This window comes from Euprymna scolopes, chromosome 5, assembly GCF_053919585.1.
Source record: "Euprymna scolopes isolate OS-2025 chromosome 5, ASM5391958v1, whole genome shotgun sequence".
In the NCBI taxonomy this organism is placed as follows: Eukaryota; Metazoa; Mollusca; class Cephalopoda; order Sepiida; family Sepiolidae; genus Euprymna; species Euprymna scolopes.
In genome coordinates, this window is record NC_136486.1 from 82,697,973 (window position 1) to 82,721,257 (window position 23,285).

At 34.3% G+C, this 23,285-nt stretch overlaps 1 protein-coding gene across 1 annotated transcript in view; it reads left to right on the top strand.

The window, feature by feature from the left end:
* The window catches only part of LOC145276893 (ras GTPase-activating-like protein IQGAP1), a 274,771-nt gene that overhangs the window by 102,538 nt on the left and 148,948 nt on the right, over window positions 1–23,285 (top strand). Inside the window, exon 4 of the mRNA XM_080128329.1 lies at window positions 11,091–11,168. Within this exon, the coding sequence (XP_079984455.1) occupies window positions 11,091–11,168 (78 nt within the window). The remainder of the gene's footprint in view (window positions 1–11,090; window positions 11,169–23,285) is intronic.

Here is a 23,285-nt window from a genome sequence, read left to right on the forward strand (position 1 = left end):
TTATGATCATTGTCCGAATTTTCTGAAAATATGTTAAGAATTGCTTATCAAAAACTGAATAGGCCACCCATTATGATGATTGTTAATTGAATTGCCTGAATCCTTCCCCATAGTTGGGGTTGATGATGAGTTGAACAGGAAAGAATAGTGATTGTCACTAGTCTAAAAAACACCTTTTACAATTATGCTCTATTTACATTAGCATAACTATCCATTCATGGTAGCAGGGAGAGATGGAAATTAGATGAAGAATGTAAGAAAGGGCATATTATTAACCGTTGACCATTCTAATGTCAGAAGCATATTAGAACCAGTAAACATGGCAATAAGTTAGAATGATAATGTATTATCGAGAATCGTGAGTTGGATTCTGTTGAAAGGGGGAGAGCTATGCCCTCTGATTAGCTGTATGTCAAATCATAAGTGACTTTCAGAGATTCGCTCTGCTTTCCCCACCAGATTCCATGTCATTTTAGACACTGACCCTTGGACTTAGGGTTGAATACTAAACTTGAAAATCGCCCAGGCTTTACCAAAGGGTGCCATCCAAACACAAATATTTAGAGTCTAAGTTAAGACTTGTGAAGAATCAGTGTATAATTTTTCAATGGATAATTGTTACGTTATTCAGAATGTTATTTCTTCTTTTGACTTAAATGAATTTTGCTCCTCCATGATACAAACTTTGACGACCAGTGCCGGACAATTTGTCCTTTTGATCTTTTTACAATGTGAAGGAAGTGGTAATTCATCAGACAGGGCATTTTAACACTCGGAGCCTTCGCCAGAGTAACTGCTGAGTACCAAGAGACCAATCAGGGCCCAGAACGTCCAAATTTAGTGAGGTCACTGAAATACGAAGTATGAGGAAAGGGGGGCACATGTATGAGGTTTCCTTTTTTTTTTTTTTTTTTTTTCTACGTTATGTAATGGACTCTCTCCCTCAGCTTAATTGATTTACATCAACTATTGGCTTGCGTTTATCATAGTGTGATCACAAAGGTGATCATCGGGTTACATTTGTATGGCTGATTGACAAAAAAAAATTAGCATGAAGAATTTTGAAGAAAGTTTTTTTTTTTTTTTTCTAGCTAAAGTTATTTTAGTGAATTACAATTTTTCTGTGCATGTAAGTATGATGCTTTTACCTGCTATGTTAAAGTCACTATTTAAGATCCTTTCAACAGTTTTTAAGTTTACTATTTTCATAAAAAATTTTGGCACTTAAAAACTTTCCAGCATAAATTTTTCTCAATATATTACTTTCCTAATTATCCATTTAACTTGTATTAAATGCAAGCAAATTCTTCCTTTATTTTCAACCTAACTTTATGATGGAAACATACTTTAACATTTGTTTTACGTGTATTTTTAAAGTCTGTCTTAAAAAAAAACTAATGAAAATATTACATTTATAAATTAGATGTTAAAATAATAAATAAAATTATATAAGGTGTTGTTTGGTTATTTTAAAAAATATATAAATATTTAATTTATAAATAGCAGACTAAAAAAATATCAATAATATTGTGGTTGCCAATTGGTAATTTTATAGTAAATAACACATACGATTTCTCATGTCTAAGAAGTAAATGTAAACTAGCAGTATCTTTTTGCCATTTGTAATTAGAATAATAATAATAATAAAAAAGAGCTGAAAGGTATAAATAGTAAATGCAAGTTTCTAGCATCTAAAATGTAAATGAAAAAAAGAAATGAAGAGGATAACATCTTTAGAAAAAAATCATAATTTATCTTGTAGGTAAAAATAAAGCAATAATGAAATATGTATTTTATTAATAACATTAATTTATTAGATAAGAGAGTAATGAACTGAAGAATTATTTTAAAAAGAACAATGGTGCTACCTTTTTTCAAATAATTGTGAAGCTGTACCTACATGGTTCCATAATTGAAGAAGGTAGGACTATTTTTTTTTTCAATAGAAACCGTTTAAGGACATGTCTTGTAACCATGATTTATAATCAAAATTATCGATTTTTTTTTTTTTTTTTTTTTTTTTTTTTTTTTTTTTTTTTTTTTTTTTTTTTTAGAGTAAATTTATAAATATTAGGTTAGAAATAATGAAAAAAAAAAATATTTTTAATGAAAATCGTTCCAGACAAGGCATAATACCTCTTAATGTAAGGAGCTAACAAACATGATTATCGCAAAGGCAGGAGATGTTTATTGACCTTAGTCTTGAAAAGATCAAGGTTAAAAGTAGGAGGAAAACAGTCAGCAAGAAGCCTGCGGTTCTTGGAAATAAGCTGCTGGAATAGCAATGGGTTATAAAAGCAGCGAATAAATGAAGACCACTAGGTCAACAAACCAAACATGCGGGAACAAAAGGAGCAAGGAATAGATCAGACAATACTGCAGGACACATAATAGTATTTATAGATAAACATCACATCTGTGTGAGAGAGATTGTAGAGAAGAATATAGGATAAGGATAATTAAATTATGGTATGTTTCTGCACCTTATTAAGATCCCTTAAATGAAACAGATTTACCAACCGAAATATAACAATAATACTCCATACATGGTCTGACAGTAGATTTGTAGAGATAGAGAATAGCCTCAGGTGTAAGTAAGTGTTTAGAAGGATAGAGAACCTATCTTATGAGAAGCAAAAAAAGCAATGGATTTAATATGTAATCCAAGAAAGATTTGATGAGAAAGAAAGACCATAAGTTTCAAATTTTTTTCCTCAAGAGCCAAACTATTCATGAGAATCTTAGAAAGAAAAGAGGTACACCTACGATTGGCAGACACAAGCTTTGTAACCAGATTAAACAAAACCAGCCATTTCATGCTCAATCTACAGCTAAACCTAAGTCAACTTCTAGATTAGCTGCATATTTCAACTGATCTGAGGAAGATGGATAAGAAGCAAGACCAGAATTAAGAGTGGTATCATCAGCATAAGTATTAATTTTCGCAACAATATTCTCAGAAAAATCATTGATATAGACAAGATACAGTTTCTGGCCTTGAATAGAGCCCTGAGGAATACCAGTATTGATAGGGGAAGAAAAGAAGATACACCATCATGAGTTACTTGCAAACTCTGATTGGAAAGAAAGGGCCTAATGATGTCATAAATGTCACCACCAATGAAGTTTATGTAGAAGATCAGAATGCCACATTCTATCAAACGCTTTTGAAATGTCAGGTGCAATGGCCTTACCCTCTCCTAAATTAGCCGTAAACTGGCAGATCTGCTCAATTGAACAAAAAGGTATTAAAACCATACGGACATCGTTAAAGAGGTTTAGATTTTCCAGAAAACCAACAAGCTTGCTTTTGACCAACTTTTCAAGAAATTTGTTAATAAGGGAGGAGACTAACAAGATGATACTTAGTTGAATCAGTGTTCTCCAGCATTTTTAAAGATAGTGGCAATAAAGGACTCTTTCCAATAAGGGAAACATGATTTCGATAAACAGAATCAGGACCAAAAGCCTTGGGCTTGTCAAGATCAGAAAGAACCCTAGCAACCTTTTTTAGAGTGATAATTGTAGAACGCAGAAACTTATCAGTTTTTAAAGGAAAATTAGTAAGAACAGCATCAGAATTATCAATATCAAATCATCAATTGTCAGCAAAAATATGAGCAAAGAGCCTTATCCTTAGAAAATGAAATAACTTGAAGACCATTTAGTAGAAGAGGAATAGAAGATTTGCCACTATGTACCACACTGTTATGACATGGGTAAATCGAATCCTTCATAACAATAAAAAAACATGGTAATAAATCACATGGATGGAGAGACAAAACAATGGTTATCGGTTAACGTTTATTAATATTAACATAATGATTACATAAAAATATATACTCAGATGGAAACAGATTGAATTAGAAATGTCTCTGCTACGAAGAACGATGTTCGTTCCTCCATTGTCCTAATCGCAGACTGTCTTGCTTCTCGTGCCACTCTCGTGGTATTCTCGTTCCTGTGTTTACGTACGAGAATCCCAGTGACCATTCCAGGGTTCAGGGGAAACAACTCTTCTCTGAAAATGGAGTTATTTCCCTTAGATTGGATTCTTAGATTCGTTCTAATTGTCGTCCGACCATCTCCCCTTTTAATTATGTCGCTTATACGACTTAAGTTGGGGATCCACCTGTAAGTGTTGTGTTGGATAACTGGTGCGAGCTGACTTCCGGATGTTTGGGTCCTGCATCCCAGTTTCAGTGCTCTGAGAAGCTTCTGGTGGTTGTTGAGGCAAGTTGAAGGTGTCCAACAAGATGTTTAGAGGAATAGAAGGATCTTGTTGTACTTTGTCTGGAAGATGTGATGGTCATAGTTGGTTAGAGTGTCGAACCCAAATTGAATCTTGGACTTTTACCTTGTATGTTACATTTCCAGTTCTTTGTATAATGTAACCTTGAGTCTATGAGTCCTTGTTGTTGTGATAATCCTTTGCTAGGACTTGTTGACCCAGAGAGAATGTTCTTCGGACAGAACCATTTTTGTGTTCCTCTTGATGGGATGATGTGGTTTTGGACGTAGTACATCAATGTGTAATCGGATTTTCTGATTCATCAACCATTCGGCTGGTGAGGTACTCTTTGGTGTGTTAAGGTTTGGTGTTGCCCTATAGCTTGTCAAGAACGTTTCCAGAATTTCCGATGTTGACCCTTCTCCCCTGAATTTTAAAAGGGCTCTTTTAAAGGTATCCACAAGTCGTTCGACTTGACCGTTTGATTGTGGGTGGAACAGTGCTGTGCGAATGTGGTTGATACCATTTTGTTTGCAGAAGGTGGAGAACTTGGCTGAGTTAAAAGCGGTGCCGTTGTCAGAGACCAAAGTTTTGGGAATGCCGAACCTGCTGAAAATCTTCTGAAGTTTGGAAATTGTTTCCTCAGAAGTGATGCGGTTCATTCGAAATATTTTGGGCCATTTGCTGTAGGCGTCTACAACAAGGAGAAAAAATTGTCCATTGGTGGGTCCTGCAAAATCTATGTGGAGGCATGACCAAGAAGAATCTGGAACAGGCCATGAAGAAAGTACAGACTTCTGAGGAGATTTAGCTGCTAGCTGACATTTACTGCAAGTGCGTGCAAGATCTTCTAATTGCTTGTCCATATTTGGCCAATAAATGTAACTGCGTCCTAATGCTTTCATTCGATTGGTACCTTGGTGTCCGAAATGGAATTGCTTTAAGACCCTGTTTTGCAGTGATGAGGGTATGATGACCCGTTCAGCAAGGAGAAATATACCATCAACTTCAGATATGGAAGATTTCCGTTGGAAGAAAGGTAGTAACAGGTTGTTTGGGGATACTTTTGGTCACTTGGTACGATGATAGAGGATGACTTCTTGAAGTAGTGTCAGAAGCTGTGGCTTCTTTAATCATATCAGCAGTGACCAGTAGTTCCCGTATTGTAGCTGTGAGTGTTGAGATTTCTGGCTCTAGTGATATTTTTTTTTTTTTTTTTTTTTTACAAAGGCATCACCACATTATCAAGGCCCAGAGGCCACTCAAGGATAAGGGTTAAAGAGTGTACAGTAGAAATTGGTCAATATAGTAATCATTAGTAATGAAAATTTGGTAAATTTAATAACTTATATGGAACGGCTCATCAAGAACTTATTTACTTTAGACTTGAACACAACCATATTGTAGTCAGCCGGAAAGCAGGAAAATGGAAGACAATTCCACAGGCGTGCAGTTCTAAGAAAGAAGCTTTGTTCATGGAATCTACGTTTAGGTTTAGGCACAGATAAAGAGTGGGGGAAATTATTGATAGTGTTTACAGCTAGACGAGTGTTTCTTGTGAAAGTTTGGCGAGGGGGGACCATAGATTGAAGCTCAGTTGAACACTTTCCATGAAAATAACGATACATCAGAGACAAACTCGCAACATCTCTTCTGTGAGATAGAGGTTGCAAGGAGGAGAAAAGGACATCTCCTACGAGGCTACGAAGTCTATTTTGAACTCTATCAAGGCAGGCCAAGTCCTTTCTAGCAGCTCCTGCCCAGATGTGGCAACAGTATTCCATCCTTGGACGTACCTGGCTCTTATATAGATAGAGAATAGCATCAGCAGTGAGATATCTACTGGATCGATAGAAAGATCCCACCATTTTTCCAGCGGCCTTGGCAACAGATTTGTATATACGTGTTCCATTTAAGATCAGGAGTAATGGTCAAGCCCAGAAGCTTGTCAAAACTTGAGGCCTCCTGAAGATGTCGCTGCAACAAGTCTTCCGGTAGCCTCTGGTGTGTACTAATAAGTCTTGACAGGGCATCTGCATGTCTGATCGAATTAGTAAAGAGGTACTTTATAGAGAAGTTGTAGTCCAGTAATGTGGTAGCCCATCGCTGAAGTTGATTAGCAGTATACACTGGGATACCCTTCTTGGAACCAAAAATGCTCACTAAAGGTTTATGGTCTGTGATCAAAGTGAAGTGATGCCCATAAATCATTTTATGAAATTTCTTCACAGCAAAAATTATTGCCAAAGCTTTTTTTTCGATTTGGCCGTAATTCCTTTCTGCAGGTGTCAGTGACCTGGATGCATCGGCAATAGCTTTCTGACTGCCATCAGGAAAAATGTGAGAGATCACAGCTCCAACGCCATAGTCAGAAGCATCGGAAACCACAATGTCCAAGGATGGATTAAAATGAGTCGGGACAAGCTCTGAAGAGTGAAGCTTTGATTTTGGCAAAGGCAACCTTGCATTCTGATGACCAGTTCCATGCAACCTCTTTCTTCAGAAGGTTATTTAGAGGAGTTCGGATGTGGTGTAACTCCGGCAAAAATGAGCTGTAGTGGCTCATCAACCCAAGGAAGGAATATAGGGTTTTGATCTCTGTTAGAGCTGGCATGTTTTTTATGGCTGAAATATTCTCTGGATCGGGTCGTCGACTTGTTTTGTCAAAGATGAAACTCAGATACTTTATTGATGTCCAGTAGAAATTGAGTTTGGTTTGCCAATTTTTGTCCATGTTTTGTGTGAAATGAGAGTGATATCTGATGCTGTGTCGAATTGGAACCGAACTGGACTCTCGTTTAATCCGACACTAATATATCTTTATTTAATTTATTTTAATTTTACATTAGATAAACTGTTTACATTGAGTGAGTTATCAGTCTGTGTTTATTAATTTTAATAATTAATGGAAAAGCTTAATGCTTTTCCATCACAAAATAATGTAAACACTATTTGCTTTGTGAAGCAATTTATTGAAATTTAAAAAAGAAAAAAAGCAAATATGCTTTTACTTTTTTAAATCAAACATCATATGTTTTTTTGTTTTTTTTTTAATAAAAATAATCTTTATTTGAATTTTTATACTAAACATGTTTATGAAACAAGGTTTTTTCAAACATAAAATGTATCCAATATAGAATATTCTTGAAATTTTTTTTAATAAATTCTTATAGTCAATAAGAAAATTATGCTAAACATGCAAAGGTGAGAAATAAACAGAAGGTATTTATTCAGCTTTTACTAGTTAGTCTGACAGACCTGCAGCAAGCACTGGCGAGGCACTTTGCTTGAAAAAAAGCCTGTTAAGTTTTTCCAATATATGATAGTGTAAAACTTAGAGCTATCATAAAAAATATCTTAATATTATTATATAAAGTACATCAAATGTAAGGGAACAAAATTCTCACAAATTCACCTAAAAATGTTTTTTTTTTTGTTGTCTTTTTTAATTTTGCAACATACATTTGTTTCAGTCTACCATCAAGGTGACTGTAATGTTAAAAAATGTTAGGCATTTAATATCTCGATGAGTTTATGCTCATGATCAATCAAATGAAACACTAAATTCCTTTTTTTTTTTTTTCCTAACTGCTATTGATCAGCAAAAACGTCAATAGTGCACCTTTAAAAAGAAAATGCTTTCTTATGATTGAAAGAAAAAAAAAATAATTTGAACTGATGTGCAGAAAAGAGAGGCTTAAGAATCACAATGTTAATGGGTATTTCAGCTATATGTAATACACAAAATGTTTTATATTCAATGAATGCTGCCTAGCCACAGAAAATGTACACACACACACACACACAGTTAAAAAAATCTTTTTTCTATAAATATCCAATGGAAGCAAGTAATCTCTTAGATTCTAACTCTTGAGTTGCAATGGCCGAGAAAAAGTAATTAAAACTGTATTATTGTAATTAAATTTAAGTGGCATTTCAATGAAAGTAATCCATTCAATTCTAATTTTTTTAGCATTATTTTGTATTAGTAACTGTTAATACATCTGCACCAACTTAATTATGAAGATAATAAAAATTTCTCGAGTCTAAAAAAAATATTACAATTAGTGTGTTTTTTATTATTGCAGTGACTTTTACAATAATATTAACTCTCCTTAAAATTCATAGTTAGGCTTATATACTTTTACATCAGTTGGGATTTCACATTCTTCAAAAACAACCGTGTTAAAAAAATATACTTATCAATTGGCAAAAGAACTCTGAAGGGGTACTATGTAATACGTACAATTAACCTTCATTGGGTTGGAATTGGTTTAGGGAAGGAAAGCTGAAATGTTTTTCTTTTCTGTCTTGTCATGCCACTTTCCTATAATCTTTTTTGGAAAGAAGAATGAACACAAGTAAGGGAAGGGGCGATAATAAGCAAAATTGACATATATTCACAGATAAAAAGATAATCAGGCAGACTAAGTAGACATGTTTTTTCCTTTTTCCTCCATTTGATTATCTTCAAAATATTAAATTAGAATTTTGTATTTCTGATTTTTGTTCTCAATCCTATGATAGTTTGCTCCAAATTGTTTTGCATAATTTATGCACAAAGTGAAAGAACCCCTTAAACTAATCATTAGAAAAATAAACTATGATGTCTTTTCACTTCAACCTTAAATATATCTTTGCTACTTTATGCTCAAACTAAGATATACCTATGAGCATATGTAAAAGATGATTGATCTGGCTAGCATCAAAGAGAAAAGTAGCTGATTCTACTCTGTGATGTCTGCATTTTTATGCAAATTTAATCACTTCACCATTGATCTGTTTGCTACCTGCCTTTTTATTTTTTAACTTGTATCGTCATATCCTGTTTTATTTCATATTGCTTTATTTTCACTTGCACCTGCATCATTCTTACAGGAGTGTCCTACATTACAAAACAATAAGCAAGTAACTATTCTATACCTCGTGTTCAAAAGAGTCGCCAACCTGATAGGTCCTGAACTGTCATCCAAGCTTCAGCCACTGTCTCATCGAAGAAATGTTGCATCCCTCTGCCTGTCCTACAAATATTTTACTGGTGGATTCTTCGACAAACTACAAGCCCTTGTATCCCCTCAACATAAACCCGACAAGCAGCAAAATCCCACCCCTACACAGTAGAGATTTGTAGATGTAAGAAGGCCTTCTACTTTAATAGTTTCTTCTCCAGAACTGCTAGACTTTGGAATGCCCTTTCGGGTTCCTGCTTCATCAACTGTACTGACATGCAGAAGTTCAAGTGTAATGTGAACAAACATCTTGCTGCTCAACTCTCTACATAGCATCCCTGCAACTTAGGTCCCCGATAGTGGCATTGTGCCTTATTTTGGGTGAAAATGGAATAAAAAGAAGAAAAAAACACTAGTGTTCATGCTTATGCAATAATCAGTGTAGGAAGTAATAATTACTAACAGTTAAAGGAGTTTAATCTAATCACAAAGCCACTTTTGACTCTACAGTTCAATATTCAACTCTTTGGCCAACAGAAATTATTACAGTAAAAGAAAGAATTAAGTTCTATGTATAATGTCAAGGCACAACAAATACAGAAAGCTAGTCAGTGTTCAACTGTGGACGCAGAAACATTGTATTATTAAGATTGACAGATTATTATAACTCTCTTAAAGAGGCCCAATTCCTAGTTGAAAAAGGCTTATAATAATATTTGATTATTATTTTTATCTGTAGACAGTAGTGTTTCATCCTCACCTAATCATCAGTCTAGTAAGTGACAATTACTTCCGGTCAAAGGATTTAAAATTAATCACAAATGACTCTCTCTCTCTCTGTGTATATATATATATATCTATATATATATATATATATCTATATATATATATATATATATATATATATATATATATATATATATATATATATATATATATATATATATATATATATATATATATAGAGAGAGAGAGAGAGGGAATGGCGACAACTAATTATCAAAATATTAATTTTAAAGTGAAAATGATTGAATTACCTGCATTATCATATATTCATATGTAAAATTTTGTTTGATCAGTTTGAAACCATTTTAGTTTCTTTGCTCAACATTCTAATTTATTTCATTTTGTATCTCTTCATATAAATGTCTATAGACAGATATGAATAAAAAACAAAACAAAGAATGTTTTAAATTAAAAAAAAAGTCTTTTTCTTACAACCTTCCCTGAAAATAAGACAAAAATGTTTGCTCCAATTGCACATAATTGGCAAATGAATTTATCAGAATATTATTTTCCATCATCATCAAAATAAAATCTCACGTTTGGGTCTATTTTATCCTATGTACATTAAGGATTGATTTTAAACATTAATTCTACATTCTCTTAGTTTTAGTAAATTTTGTTAAAACTAAACTGACATTTCTTTTTATCTCTGTAACTATTGATTTTTTTTATAGTGTGAATATTTGGACAGTTTATTGATTATGCTTGCTTGGCAATTGTCCAGACCATTTCATTATCTCATCTGAAATATACTTTATCAACATATTTAGCTAATAGTTTATGTGCACAATTGATCATCTTTTCTACAAAGAAGTTGATTCTTTATAATTATAAAAACAAATAATTTTTGTACTTATTTTTTATATATTGAATTTTTATCATTTTGTATATATCCTCTTTTTCATTGTTTTCATTTATTTGAATTCATCTCTCTGAAAATGAGGTCCAATATTTACAAAATTGTAATATTTTAAATATTGCTGATATTAAATCTGCACTATTTAAAATATATTACAATGGAAGGATTTGTTTTTAATAAGTATGTAAAATTTAATGTCAAACATATTTATATTCTGAAATGTATGGGTTTCATTAAATATTTCTGTTAAAATGTACTTTTTTAGGCTACTGGACTACATTTTAGACACACTGATAACATCAACCACTGGCTGACAGCAATGGAAGAAATTGGATTACCTACAGTAAGTGATTTTATTCATTTTTCTTTTTAAATAGAATCATTTCATTTATAGAGTCTGTCATTTTATACGTGATAAAGAATTAAGATGTTTTCATGTTTCATATCCTCCCGAGGCACTCCTACATTAACAAGCCATAAAATATAGCCATTGTAGCTTGATTTTATTTGGATTAATTTCTGAAGGTGGTGATTTGATTTGTATCGGTTTTTGATTACATCTATTCTGAGAAGATTAAATAAAACCTTTTTCAATGTTGATGCTTTATTAATTTCTATATAAATTCTAAATGGGATATAATTAAGTTGAAATTTTGTATATAATTTGATCTCAAGAATTTCTTACTATTTCAGATTAATAAAAAAAAAAATATATATATATATAGATTAAATGTTTGGAAAAATCTACACGGCTAACTCCTTATCCCCCTGGTTTTTCCATGATACTATGCTACACACTATGCTTCACTTTTTTCAATTATCTCATTTTGTTTTAACTGGGGATGGAGACATTCCGCCATATGATATTTAAGTGCAATTGTTTGTATCTCTCTTGTGCTTGGTTTACCTGGTATATTTATCAGGTAGTTTTTGAAATTCTTTTCATGAGTTTGGTTGCTCCTATAATTACTGGAATAATGGAGATCTTCCTAAGATTTGAGTTTCTTTTCATGTTGTACATTGGATAAAATTGAAAATGGAGTAAGATATTAAAAGTTGTTGCGTTTTATAACTTACTTGGCTAAACGAAATCTCAGTTTATCATCTTGACTTCCTGTTTAGAAATACCGTAGAGAAAGATGGTATACAATGGAAATCCCTAACTTGTGTATGTTAGGTCAGCAAATAAACAAAATAAAAACAAAATCGTCATTGCAAATTTAGAATGTTTTTTTTTGTTGATCAATTCGTGAGAAGTTGTGGCAGCGGTCCCCCAAATGCGTGGCTAAAACTCCAACAATCGTAAAATTTCGCACTCCTACTTCTCAACGTGGGCTGCTTTTATACAGCCTAGCTTCCCCATTTGCATGTGTGCAGTGAGATTTCGCGAGACCACAGCTTATAAAACCACAGGACTCATCTTTAATCTCTCTCTCTTTATCACTCGATCTAGCCCGACACACCCACATGGTAAGACTTCTGCTTTCTTGAACTTAAGACAACATGCCCCCTGATCTCTAGATCACATTTCGTACTCCCTCATCTACTGTGGCGGTCATCTTTCCTTACTTGGCCTCCAAGGTGTCTCACCAACCTCTTGCTGTACATTGCTTTCCACTGTTTCACTTTCAACTGGCCTGAAGTAAAGACTATGTCTCAGTACCCCGTTTATCGCAGTGTTGTTACTTGTGGTCACACGTCCTCTGCTCCACTATGTGGTACATCGCGCCTCTGAGGGCTTCACCCATACTTCATCCGCGAGTTTGATGATTCCTGTTGTCTCTGTCTCTCTGCTCGCTGGAAGAATCCTGGGATGCCTCTAGGAGTACATGAATATCCACAGGTGTGAAACTGTCTCTTGCACTTGTCTTGATCTAGGCGACATATTGTACCAGTAGACAGCTCAGCTTGTTCAGGCGAGGTGCTCCCTCTCTCTTCCATTACCTTTATTGTCCAGGGGTTTCTTTCCACAATCCCATTACCACTGAGTCTACAAACAGCTTTGAAGAATTGACGGATATTCCATTTCTTCAGTACATCTGCCACTGATAACGATCTAAATGCAGTACTGTTGTCGGTTAGCAGCACTTCCACCAGACCTTGCTCCAGAAATACCATGTCGAGGGCTGCCGCTATTTCACTGGCTGTTTTACCTCGCAGCCTTCTCCGAAGGGCAAAGCGCCCTGGGACGCAGTTAATCATTATCATGTGAAGCCCACCCCTTTAATGGGTTACATCAACTGCCAGTCTTTCCCAGGTCCCAGTCACATTTAGTTCTCCAGCTTTGTGCACGCTTGGAGCAGAGTCAAATGACTGACACCTGTTGCCAGTCCTGACCATTTGCTTTACTTGTTCCTTGCTGACAATCGGGTTGACTTTTCTCACCAGGTATAATGTCCTTTCTACTCTCCATATGGTGCAGATCGTGCAACTCTCGCACACAGAATTATCCAGATCAAACACTGCAGCAACATTCTCTTTTTTGAGCACGAGCCAGCTCTTTCTCATTCTCATGAGAACACCTGCTCTATTCTTCTTGGATGCCACCTTGATTGATTACACGCAGCTTCTGAGAAAACTCCTGCATCAGCTCAGCCAGCATCCTAAGCCTGCGCTTCACCAGCATCTTCGCTGCCCTTTTCGTCTTTACTCTCTTGTCATTTGAAATCATTGATTTTAACCAGGTAAACACAGTGGCATGTTTTCACACAGATATTGTGTAGTTTCTATTTCAAGGCCAGATTCACTCCTTTGGTAACTGCATCCAATTCTGCCACATTAATGTGGCTTGCATCATCCTTCTTCCTTAGCCAAGCCACACTCCACAAATACTCCACCCACTTCCAAAACACCTATTGCAATGCTGCTTGCATCACACCACATTACTCCATCCAGTGTTCGTGGCACGTTCCATGTTCTCCAAACTGGGTCTTGCCTTTCCACTTCTTTCAGGACCTCTTTGATCAAGGTGGCCGTTCTTCCTTCTACTTTATCATCCCATCCTCTTCCTTCGATATGCCTCTTGATGTAGCTGCATGCTGGTCTAAGCCAGCTGGCAACAGTAATGCCCGATCAGCCTACTGCATAGTGAAAAAAGCTCCAACTTGTTGAGCTCTTCATTTGCAAAATCTCATTCCCCCCTTCGAAACTCCAGGTCACCTGATGCACTTCGTTTCAGCTTTAGCCCCAAGGCCTCTCCCCCGTCCAATTCTTCTGGTGCCTTGGTGACCGACCTGAACTTCAAGTGACTCACCGCTTCCTTTACAGTCACTAGAGTTTCATTTACGAGAATGTCATCGATGTACGAGCTCGCAGCACCATCTTCTTTCCCCATTCTCTCCAGAAGCTTCCTCAGAATGATTGACATGATCTTAGGTGCCGAGTTCAACCTGAACCCCACCCTCGTAAGGCAGTAGGTTCTGCCTTTATATCTGACCAACTGGTATTTCTAGAGTTTCTTGGTGACTCAAAGTTGCTAGTAGGCAGATTTTAGATCGATCAACGTAGTCGCACCGTTCATGTGCCTCCATTCTCTAATAGTCTCACTGCATACATCTATAGTGATCCTTCTCCCTTGACACTTCACTCATGACCCATCGAATGCCACTACTTCGCTCTTCCCTTTCCATCCTCCGACTAGGCTTGTGTGCACCTCCACCTCACCTCCAATATCTCGACACCCAGGACTCGTTGCAACCTCTTGGAAATCTCCTCTAGGAACCTAGTGACAAATGCTGTCTTGGGCACATGACTCACTGCCTGCCTCCTAATTCCTGAAAGACCCACCAATCTTTTAATCTCATTAGCGCACACATCAACAGATTTCCCCATCCATCTCATATCTGTTAATCTGTTGAACACCTCAAACGGCCCCTCGACAAATGCATGGATCAATCTGACTTTAATTGCGTCAGCATCATCATGTTCCCACTCATTCAGCTCCAAGTATAGGGTTAGTGCATCCCCGTCCGGGAATTATGGTATCACTGTGACAACCTCATTAATCTTTTACAGTTTTGCCACTAGGTCCACTTTCTTTAGCCAAGCCACCACATTGCCTTTACCACTGAACAACGTTTTCATATTGTTCAGGCCGGTGGCCACAGCCGGAAATAGCTTGTCCTTATAGAGATGAAGTCGTGACAGCGGTCCCCCAAACGTGTGGCCAGAAATCCATAATCGTTAAAGGTCATACCTCTACTTCTCAACTTAGGCTATATAAAAGCAGCCCATCTTCCCCATTTGCATGTGTGCGGTGAGATTTTGCAAGAGCACAGCTTATAAAACCACAGGTGCCATCTTTCATCTCTCTCTCTTTATCTACGTGATAAGACTTCTGTTTTCCCTAACTTAAGGCATTTTTTATTATAATTCTTTAAATAATTTATAATTATTTTACAAAAATATGTCCCCAAGCCTCAGTGCGGTTGTCACACAATCCTGCATCACAGAACCAAATAGTTAACCATGATGTTGCCGCCCCATAAACAGACACAAACCCTAATCCTTGTGGCTACACTTTATCTTCGTCTAGTGATGAACCCTTCAAAATGTAACCAGACAATGACTGGTCGCTGGAAACTGATGTTCTGAGAGCGCACAAAATGCACACAATCTTAAGTGTGTATGGCAATACCTTTTACCACGTTGGCTGCCTGTTGTCTGACGTTGTGGTTGAGTTTCTCCTTCATAATCAGTTGGGTTTTTAGTTGATATGTTGTTTATCTTGGCCGCATCTAAGCTATCAGGCTTCAAGGTAAATCTGGAAATGACTGAGTTACTCTCGAATCGAAGCAATGAATCCTTATTGGAAACATTGGAAATGATTTTCTTATAAACAAAATGATTATTGCATAAAGTAATTTCAGATACAGTTTGACCACAAAAATTGATTTAAATTCAGGGCTTCTTTAGGATTTAAGAAAAGCAAACTAATGTTTTTGGATGCAGGCTTTTTAGCATAAAACAAAGTTCAAATAACTTTTTTGCATGTAGTGATTTAAAAACTAGCTTTCAGATTTTCCGAATTCACAGAGCATGGATTATATCTTGGGTCGGTGGGAAAGGCAAAACAGGGCTTCAGAGAGCAAACATTGTGTGTGTGTGTGTGTGTGTGTGTGTGTGTGTGTGTGTGTGTGTGTGTGTCGCTCTCTCTCTCTCTACAAACAACTAGCAGACTTTTTACTTCCCGGCTTCCTATTTCTATGAAAAAACATGCCCTCCCCCCTCATCGGCTACCTGAGATTACTCTTTCTTCCTCTATTCTTTCTTTTCCTCTTCCTTTTTCTCCCCTTCCAAAATCCTACTCTCTTTCTCTTTGAGATCGCTTTCTATTTGCTTTCTCTTCTGATCTAAAGAATTTTAGTTATCAAACTCTCTGAGGTAGTCTCTCACCTGATATGCTCTCATGACTGTTTTGCATCGAAATGACAAACTTTGTTTTTAATTTCTTTTCTTGTTGGGGTTTGGGCTTGCAGTTGTCACTCCAAATTATCATTGAGAAATTTACCTTTTGATTATTTTCAAAAAGAAAAACCTATCATCTCTCTGGACACATGGAACTTTTTGACAGTGTTAATCACACATGACCGTCTGATCCATCATGTTTCTCAGTAGGGCAATTTGACATTGCCCAGCGCTAGGTTACAAATAAATAAAAATACTTGATTTGTTTTTAATCCCTATATATAAAATGTCGCAGTTTTTTCCCTCTGGACCAAATAACTTTAGGTTTACAACAACAGATGCCGCATACAAGTTTATTATATCTACACTATTAGCCACCATCTTATGTAACTTTAGAATGACATTACACATTTAGGCGTTATAATAAAATCTTATGTTACTTCCAAGGAGTGCCATGATCACAATCTCACCATCTTTAGAGGAAGTAGTTCCTATTTTTCTCTAACTATTCTGTGCTTCCACCGCTCCCACTATACACGGGCACCATTTCTACATATTCCTACTCTGCTGGGTTATAACGGCTCTTAACTGGTTATTAGACACATACTCATACCATGACCTTTACATATTCCTATTTATTGATAATAATTTCTCCCTTACCGAATTCTGGCACAGCTGATTGACTGCTCAGTAGACCTTCTCATATTCGCATCTTCCACCATTAAACGAACAGTTCAACACTTATAAACACATCACCATTTTTTTATATCCATTCGTTTCTTTGCAATCCTTTTGCTCTATATTTTTTTATTCGCTACATTAACTTTGCATTTCTAGACTGTTCCGATATTAAATTATATCCATGATGATGCTCATATTTATTCATTTACAGACATCTAAGACCATATACAGCTACGTGAAGCTGCTGCTTCTTATACTCACCCTCGTCTCAATTATTTCTACATATTTCTATTTATGTATTTATTTATTTAGTTAGAACGTAAAACACAACAATTTTTTTCTTTTGGATTTATTTCATTATAATATTTTGATTACTACATTACCTTACAGACCACTTTCCTTCTGGCATAAACGACAAGGCCTGTTAGTATGAACTTGCAGGTTTCATTGTCTAGCTAGCAAAATACCAAGGAAGTAACGAGAGAAAGAGAGAGATCAACACTTTTATTTGGGTCAATTATTCATTCACAGTTATAAGGGTGAATTCGAAGCCCAGTAAAGTGGCACTTTTACTGTAGCCAATTTGATAAAAGTATTTACTTTTTCTTCGCCTCCTTTTACCGTTCCATGTTCGAGCCTTGGCACTGCCAGTAACTTCCTTTTTTTTTTTTTTTTTTTGCTCAACACGGTACTAGATGCTATTTGCACTTTCCATAGGGAGTTGCTTAATGTTTTAACTTTTTTTTTTGCACCTGCGGGCTTGCAAGGCTAATAACTAATATTACATGTTTTGCTTCCATTTATAAACCCATGTAGGTCACAAACCAAAATACAGTTATAGTTTGCTTTTATGTATATAAAAAAGATACCTGAGTGTAATTTAGATACTTTTAATTATGTTTAAACGCAAGTACGTCACACATTTAATTAATTTGCTGTGAAATATATTTCTGTCAAAAATACATAAAATGACCAGCCACTCCCCCACTCACAAAAGGGGTGTTTATTCCGAAAGCTGTTCTCAACATAAGGAGGTTGTTGGTGTCCATTTTGAAAAACCTAAGCGTAAGAAGGTTACTTTTTTTTTTTTTGCGTGGGTGTGGGGTGGGGGGCATACTAACACTGGGCACTACCGGTTAATGGGCCCTGCTATTAAAAATATAAAATGTTTGTGTAATGAAAATAATTTTAAAAATCTTGTTTTTACAAAAATAATCAAATATTTTTTTGTTTTAAAATCCCCATGTATAATAAAAGAGGCGCAGTTTTTCCCCTCTGGACCAAAATACCATAGGTTTACAGCAACAGATGGCACATACAAATTTATTATGTTTACATTATTAACCATTACCTTATTTATAGAGCGACATTTTAGACACATTAATTCGTAATATTAAAACATTAGATTTAATCCTAGGAGTGACATCATCGTCATAACCTAGAGAGGAAGTAGTTTCCATTTCACCCCCTAATCCCCAATTACTACCACCATCACCCACTTACACCACATATTTATACTCACAGGGAACTTAAATTTAGACCCCTTCCTACATAATTGATCTATTCTCTATTACATATAGCATTTCACTTCCCTTTTCTATACTCAAAATACTAACATCTCCAGATTTGATCCTCACATTGTGATTGGCTGACACTACCCATTCCGATATTCATGGATTATTGAAATGATTACATTCCCTTTACTTAACGAACACTACGGCACCTTAATGTCAGCCATTACCCATACATATATTTATATTATAGCCAACTATCGCAGTTCAAAAGTTTGCTTTGTTCTTTCCTTTTTTTTCTGGAAATATTTAGATTTACATACTTTCCGTTTAATTATACATTTTTGCCCCCATTTTTTTCTTTTTTCTTCTAAACACTGACTCCATTTATTTACATTGCCGATTCCTATCGTAGCAGCAGAGAGAGAGAGATATGTTTTTTTTATATATCGCAATGAAATGAAAAACCTCCATTTGTTTTCTGTTTAGATTTTTTTTTACGATGAGATGTGAATTTATTGACACCAAGTATTGCAGTTAATACAAAAAAAAATTAAATAATAAATACATGAAAGAAGTTTTGTTACATTTAATTAGGATAGGATTCCATGTTTCCATTCATAAATAAACTTCTGCTTCTTCGTGTGTGTGTGTGTGTGTGTGTGTGTTTGCCTTATGAACATGCAGCATCAGAACAGATACTACACTTACAGCTTTATCCCGAAAACCAACATATTATATTTACTGTTTTGAAGAGGGTATGCACTTATATTAGCGTGTTATTTATTTTTTTTATTATAGTGTTTTCACGTTAAAATTAAAGGTTTATTGCATTGTTAGGTGAAAGTACAGAATAACTGAAAATAAAATTCTTTTTGGTAAAACTTGCGCAGAATTCTCTGTTTTATGGTTGTTTTAAAAATGGACCGGAAATTTACTTTTCGTTCTGTTTTACATTCGGTACAGCTCCTTGTTCACATCTGACATAACATCTTGTATAGGTTTTGGGGCATGCTGACAAGACGTTCTTAAATATGCATTTAATATTTGTATGCATACTTGAAAACATAAGCTGACATTCCATATGTGGTCGGCGAGTTGGACTTATGCACAAAAATTACCACAAAGGTATACCAAATTGATTTTTTTTTTTTGTTTACAAATAAATTATTTCGTTTTTGTTTACAGATTTTCGTCTTTTATAACAAAAAATAATCTTTTGCTTATATATATATAAGAACGACTGTTGAATGTTCAACTTTCGGTTAATTTCGATTACTTTTGTTTTGGGGAGCACAATAAAGAAAATTAAAGATTAAAACTTTTATATTTTTAGAACAAACGTAAAACACAGCAGCCTCCGCACGTTATACGTGATGTTTTTTAATAATTACAACTTCAAATTATTGTGCATTTATTCAAGCAGTCCTTCATCTCGCATTTAGATCACCCCCCCCCCCCCGATTATGTATAATAAACTCCCTATATATAAATTAAAGTTTTTTTTTGCATATTAAATTGTTATGTGAAACTACAGAATAGTTAGAAAACACCCGTCAACCATAATCAGCTAAATCCATAACAAGCGACAATTAAATGAATGGTTTATTTTATTGTCGCTTCACCGTAATCACGTGATTAAAATTTTAGCAGACTAAAAATTGGGAGACAGAGGTCAGGAGAACTCGAAATAGTAATTCGAGCAGGTATGCATGAAAAAAAATACTAGAAATAACAATTTCGTTTTAGTAAGAAGGATAACAAAATAGTAATTTGTTCTTTCCTGGTAAATGCGTGCCTAAATAAAGAACAGCGCAGCAAAAAAAAAATAATAATAATAAACAAACAAAATAAATAAATAATAATAACAAACAAATAAATAAATATTAAAATAAATAATTGACGTTTCATTTCCAGTTTCAGTTTGTAAGTTTGATGGGCGGCAAAATATTTTTTGCAGTGATTGGGCCAGGATATTCCTATTGTCACATTTACGAAAAAAAAAAAAAAAAAACCATCAAACTCAACAATAAAAATCATAAAAATAATATACTAAGAAACTTTCTTTTTTTTTTTTTTAAACTCCTGAGTGTTACATTTCTAATCGATGAGATTAATGTGATAAAAGAAAAATCAGGTATCCTGTGAGGATTTCAGAGGGGAGGGGGCATTTTCATAACCCTCGGCATTTTTTTGTTTTGTCCATTTCCACTAAGCCACAGCAACATGTGGCCGGGTATAGCTAGTATGAAATGATTTTCTTATGAAAATGTAAAATATTTTTTGACATTGTTTTTCCAATAATAAAATACTTTGTCCATCATAAATACATGATAGTTAAAATGTTTTTTTAATAAATTTTAACATGATTAAAACTACTTTAACCACCCTAATGTATCTAATAAAAAATATTGTTCTTTGACTTGGCACTGTCAGAAACTCTTGCAGATATCTATAGAAGTAAAAAAATAAAGTTTTCTGCCAAACTATATCTAAACAGGAAGTCAGAAAGATTATGTGAGAGTCTCTTTTTACCAAAGAATTATGAAAATTGGAAAATGTAAATATTAGAATATCAAACTAATTTGTTATTTTCATTTATATTTTGAATTCTTCAATCCAATATGCATTAATACATGTTTTATTGGATCTTGCCTGATCTAGGATAGAAAAGATAAAGTATCTTTTTTGGTTTATTTCTATTCCACTATTCAAAATAGAATTAATGTTAAAGTGTAGTATATGTTCTAATCCTATACATCATTTCTGTCTTAGGTCACTAAAGGATAAATCCTTCTAGATTGTGCCAATTTTTATTTTTGTCCCAATCTGGAGTACCCCCTTTTGGGGAGTTCCCCCATCCCCACATTAAAAACTGATAATTTGTTTAACTCTGGTCTTATGGAGAGGCAATTAAATAGGAACGTCATATGTCTTATATCAATTGGCAAATATTAAAATTGGAGGCAGACACAAGATTGGTTTTCAATGTCCCCCCCCCCCCAAAAAAAAAAATAGACAAAAATAAAACTGCCATAGTCTAAAACGATATGTTTGGAAATAGTTTTAATGGAAAATATTGTTTTAATAAAGCATTTAATGCAGAAATTTATATGAATTTTTATTTCGTCCCAGTTGTAAACTGAAGCAATGTTTATCTTGTGTAGGCAAGTGTTTTGTTTGTTTGAAAGTACATATTAAATAGTTTATATCAAAAGAGTTGTTTTAAAAATGTATCCAATGCATAAGTTTACTGATAAAATAAATTTTATTTTGCCTTCCGGAGCATAATTAAAAAAATAAGCTTAAAGAAAGCAATTAAAATTTACTTTTGATAAAATGAGAAACGATGAAAGAATGGCTGTCGGACTAAAACAACATTTGTGACTGACTAGATGTATTATGGAAGATGTTCATTAATGTATTCATATTTTCTGAAAACACTCTATTGCAAGAATAACATATGAAGCTTTTTGGTTTGTAGCCTATAATAGCGAAATGAGGGGAAAAAACAAAAAAAAAAACGACTTTGTTGCAGTGATGAATACTTTTCCCTGATTCTGATGCAATTTCCGATTTGATTCTAATTTCCAATATAATTACTGATTTTTATTCTTATTAAATCTTTAAATATATATAGTTATAGAGTTTTTCAAAATTTTCTGATTACCATAAACATCCATCGAAGATGTGCATATATTTTTGCAAATGCAAAAATACACTGGAAGGAAGTGATCTATAGATTTAAGTTTTACTGATAGCATAAAATCAATATCTATCATTTTATTATTGGTGCCAGCATAGGAAAATTTTGCTATAAACAAAGAATCATTTTGTTATCCAAAAGTAGGTACAAATTTTTCTGATATGGCAATATTTCTGATTTTTTCCAATTACTTATTCTAACAGTACTTTGTTTTATATATATATATATATATATATATATATATATATATATATATATATATATAGTTGGAATCATATGCAGATGTTTGAAAATCTGCTTCCACCGCTTTCTCCTACATAGTGTTTATTTTTAACTGTCTATAAGTATTATATCTATAATTATTAAAATTGATTGATCATCAATGATCTTCCAAATCACATTTGTCAGCATATATGCAGATGACACTAACATCTATAGCAACACTTCAAAGACCAACAGTGATCAAGATCTTGGAGTCTTTCTACTCCAACCTTGAGCACATGGTGCAATGAGGAAAAACGTAGTTAGTTTCAACGTGCATGAACATTTGTTTGTATCATTTGATAACTAATGAAGTGCATCAGCATAAATTGGATTTAAATAATTAGAAAATCATTTAAATGTTCATCTTAATGGAAATTAAATTTATGAATATTGTTATGTCACAGTTTACGTCTTCCTAATTATGGTTTCTTTAGTTGGCTACATGTGTTTGCCAAATCAGTCGTCTGGCTCAACCAAAAAATTGTGGATAGGGTGTAGTCTTAAATAGAAAAAGATTTTTTGATTTGCTTCTCTAGTTAAAATTTATGTTCCAAAAATTGCTGCACAAAATTTATTTTCATTTGGTAGGGAGTAGGAGGTAGGAAATAAGTTACTCCTAGGGGGTGGGGAAGATGAATTTGCAATGCCATTTTGGGGGTTGAGCTAATTACAAAGAAAGCAAAAGAAAACATTACTGCACATGTGGATTACTGAGGGGTTTAAATTTGTTTTCATCCTTTATCTTGAAATGACAATACTAAGAAATTCACTGCGTATCTAAAAAAATAAAGCATGCACCTTGTTTGTTTTTGGTAAACTTTTGAATAACAGAATGAAGTAATATTAATTTTTGGTTACCACAGTGACCCAAAAGTTTTCTGGTTGTCGCAGT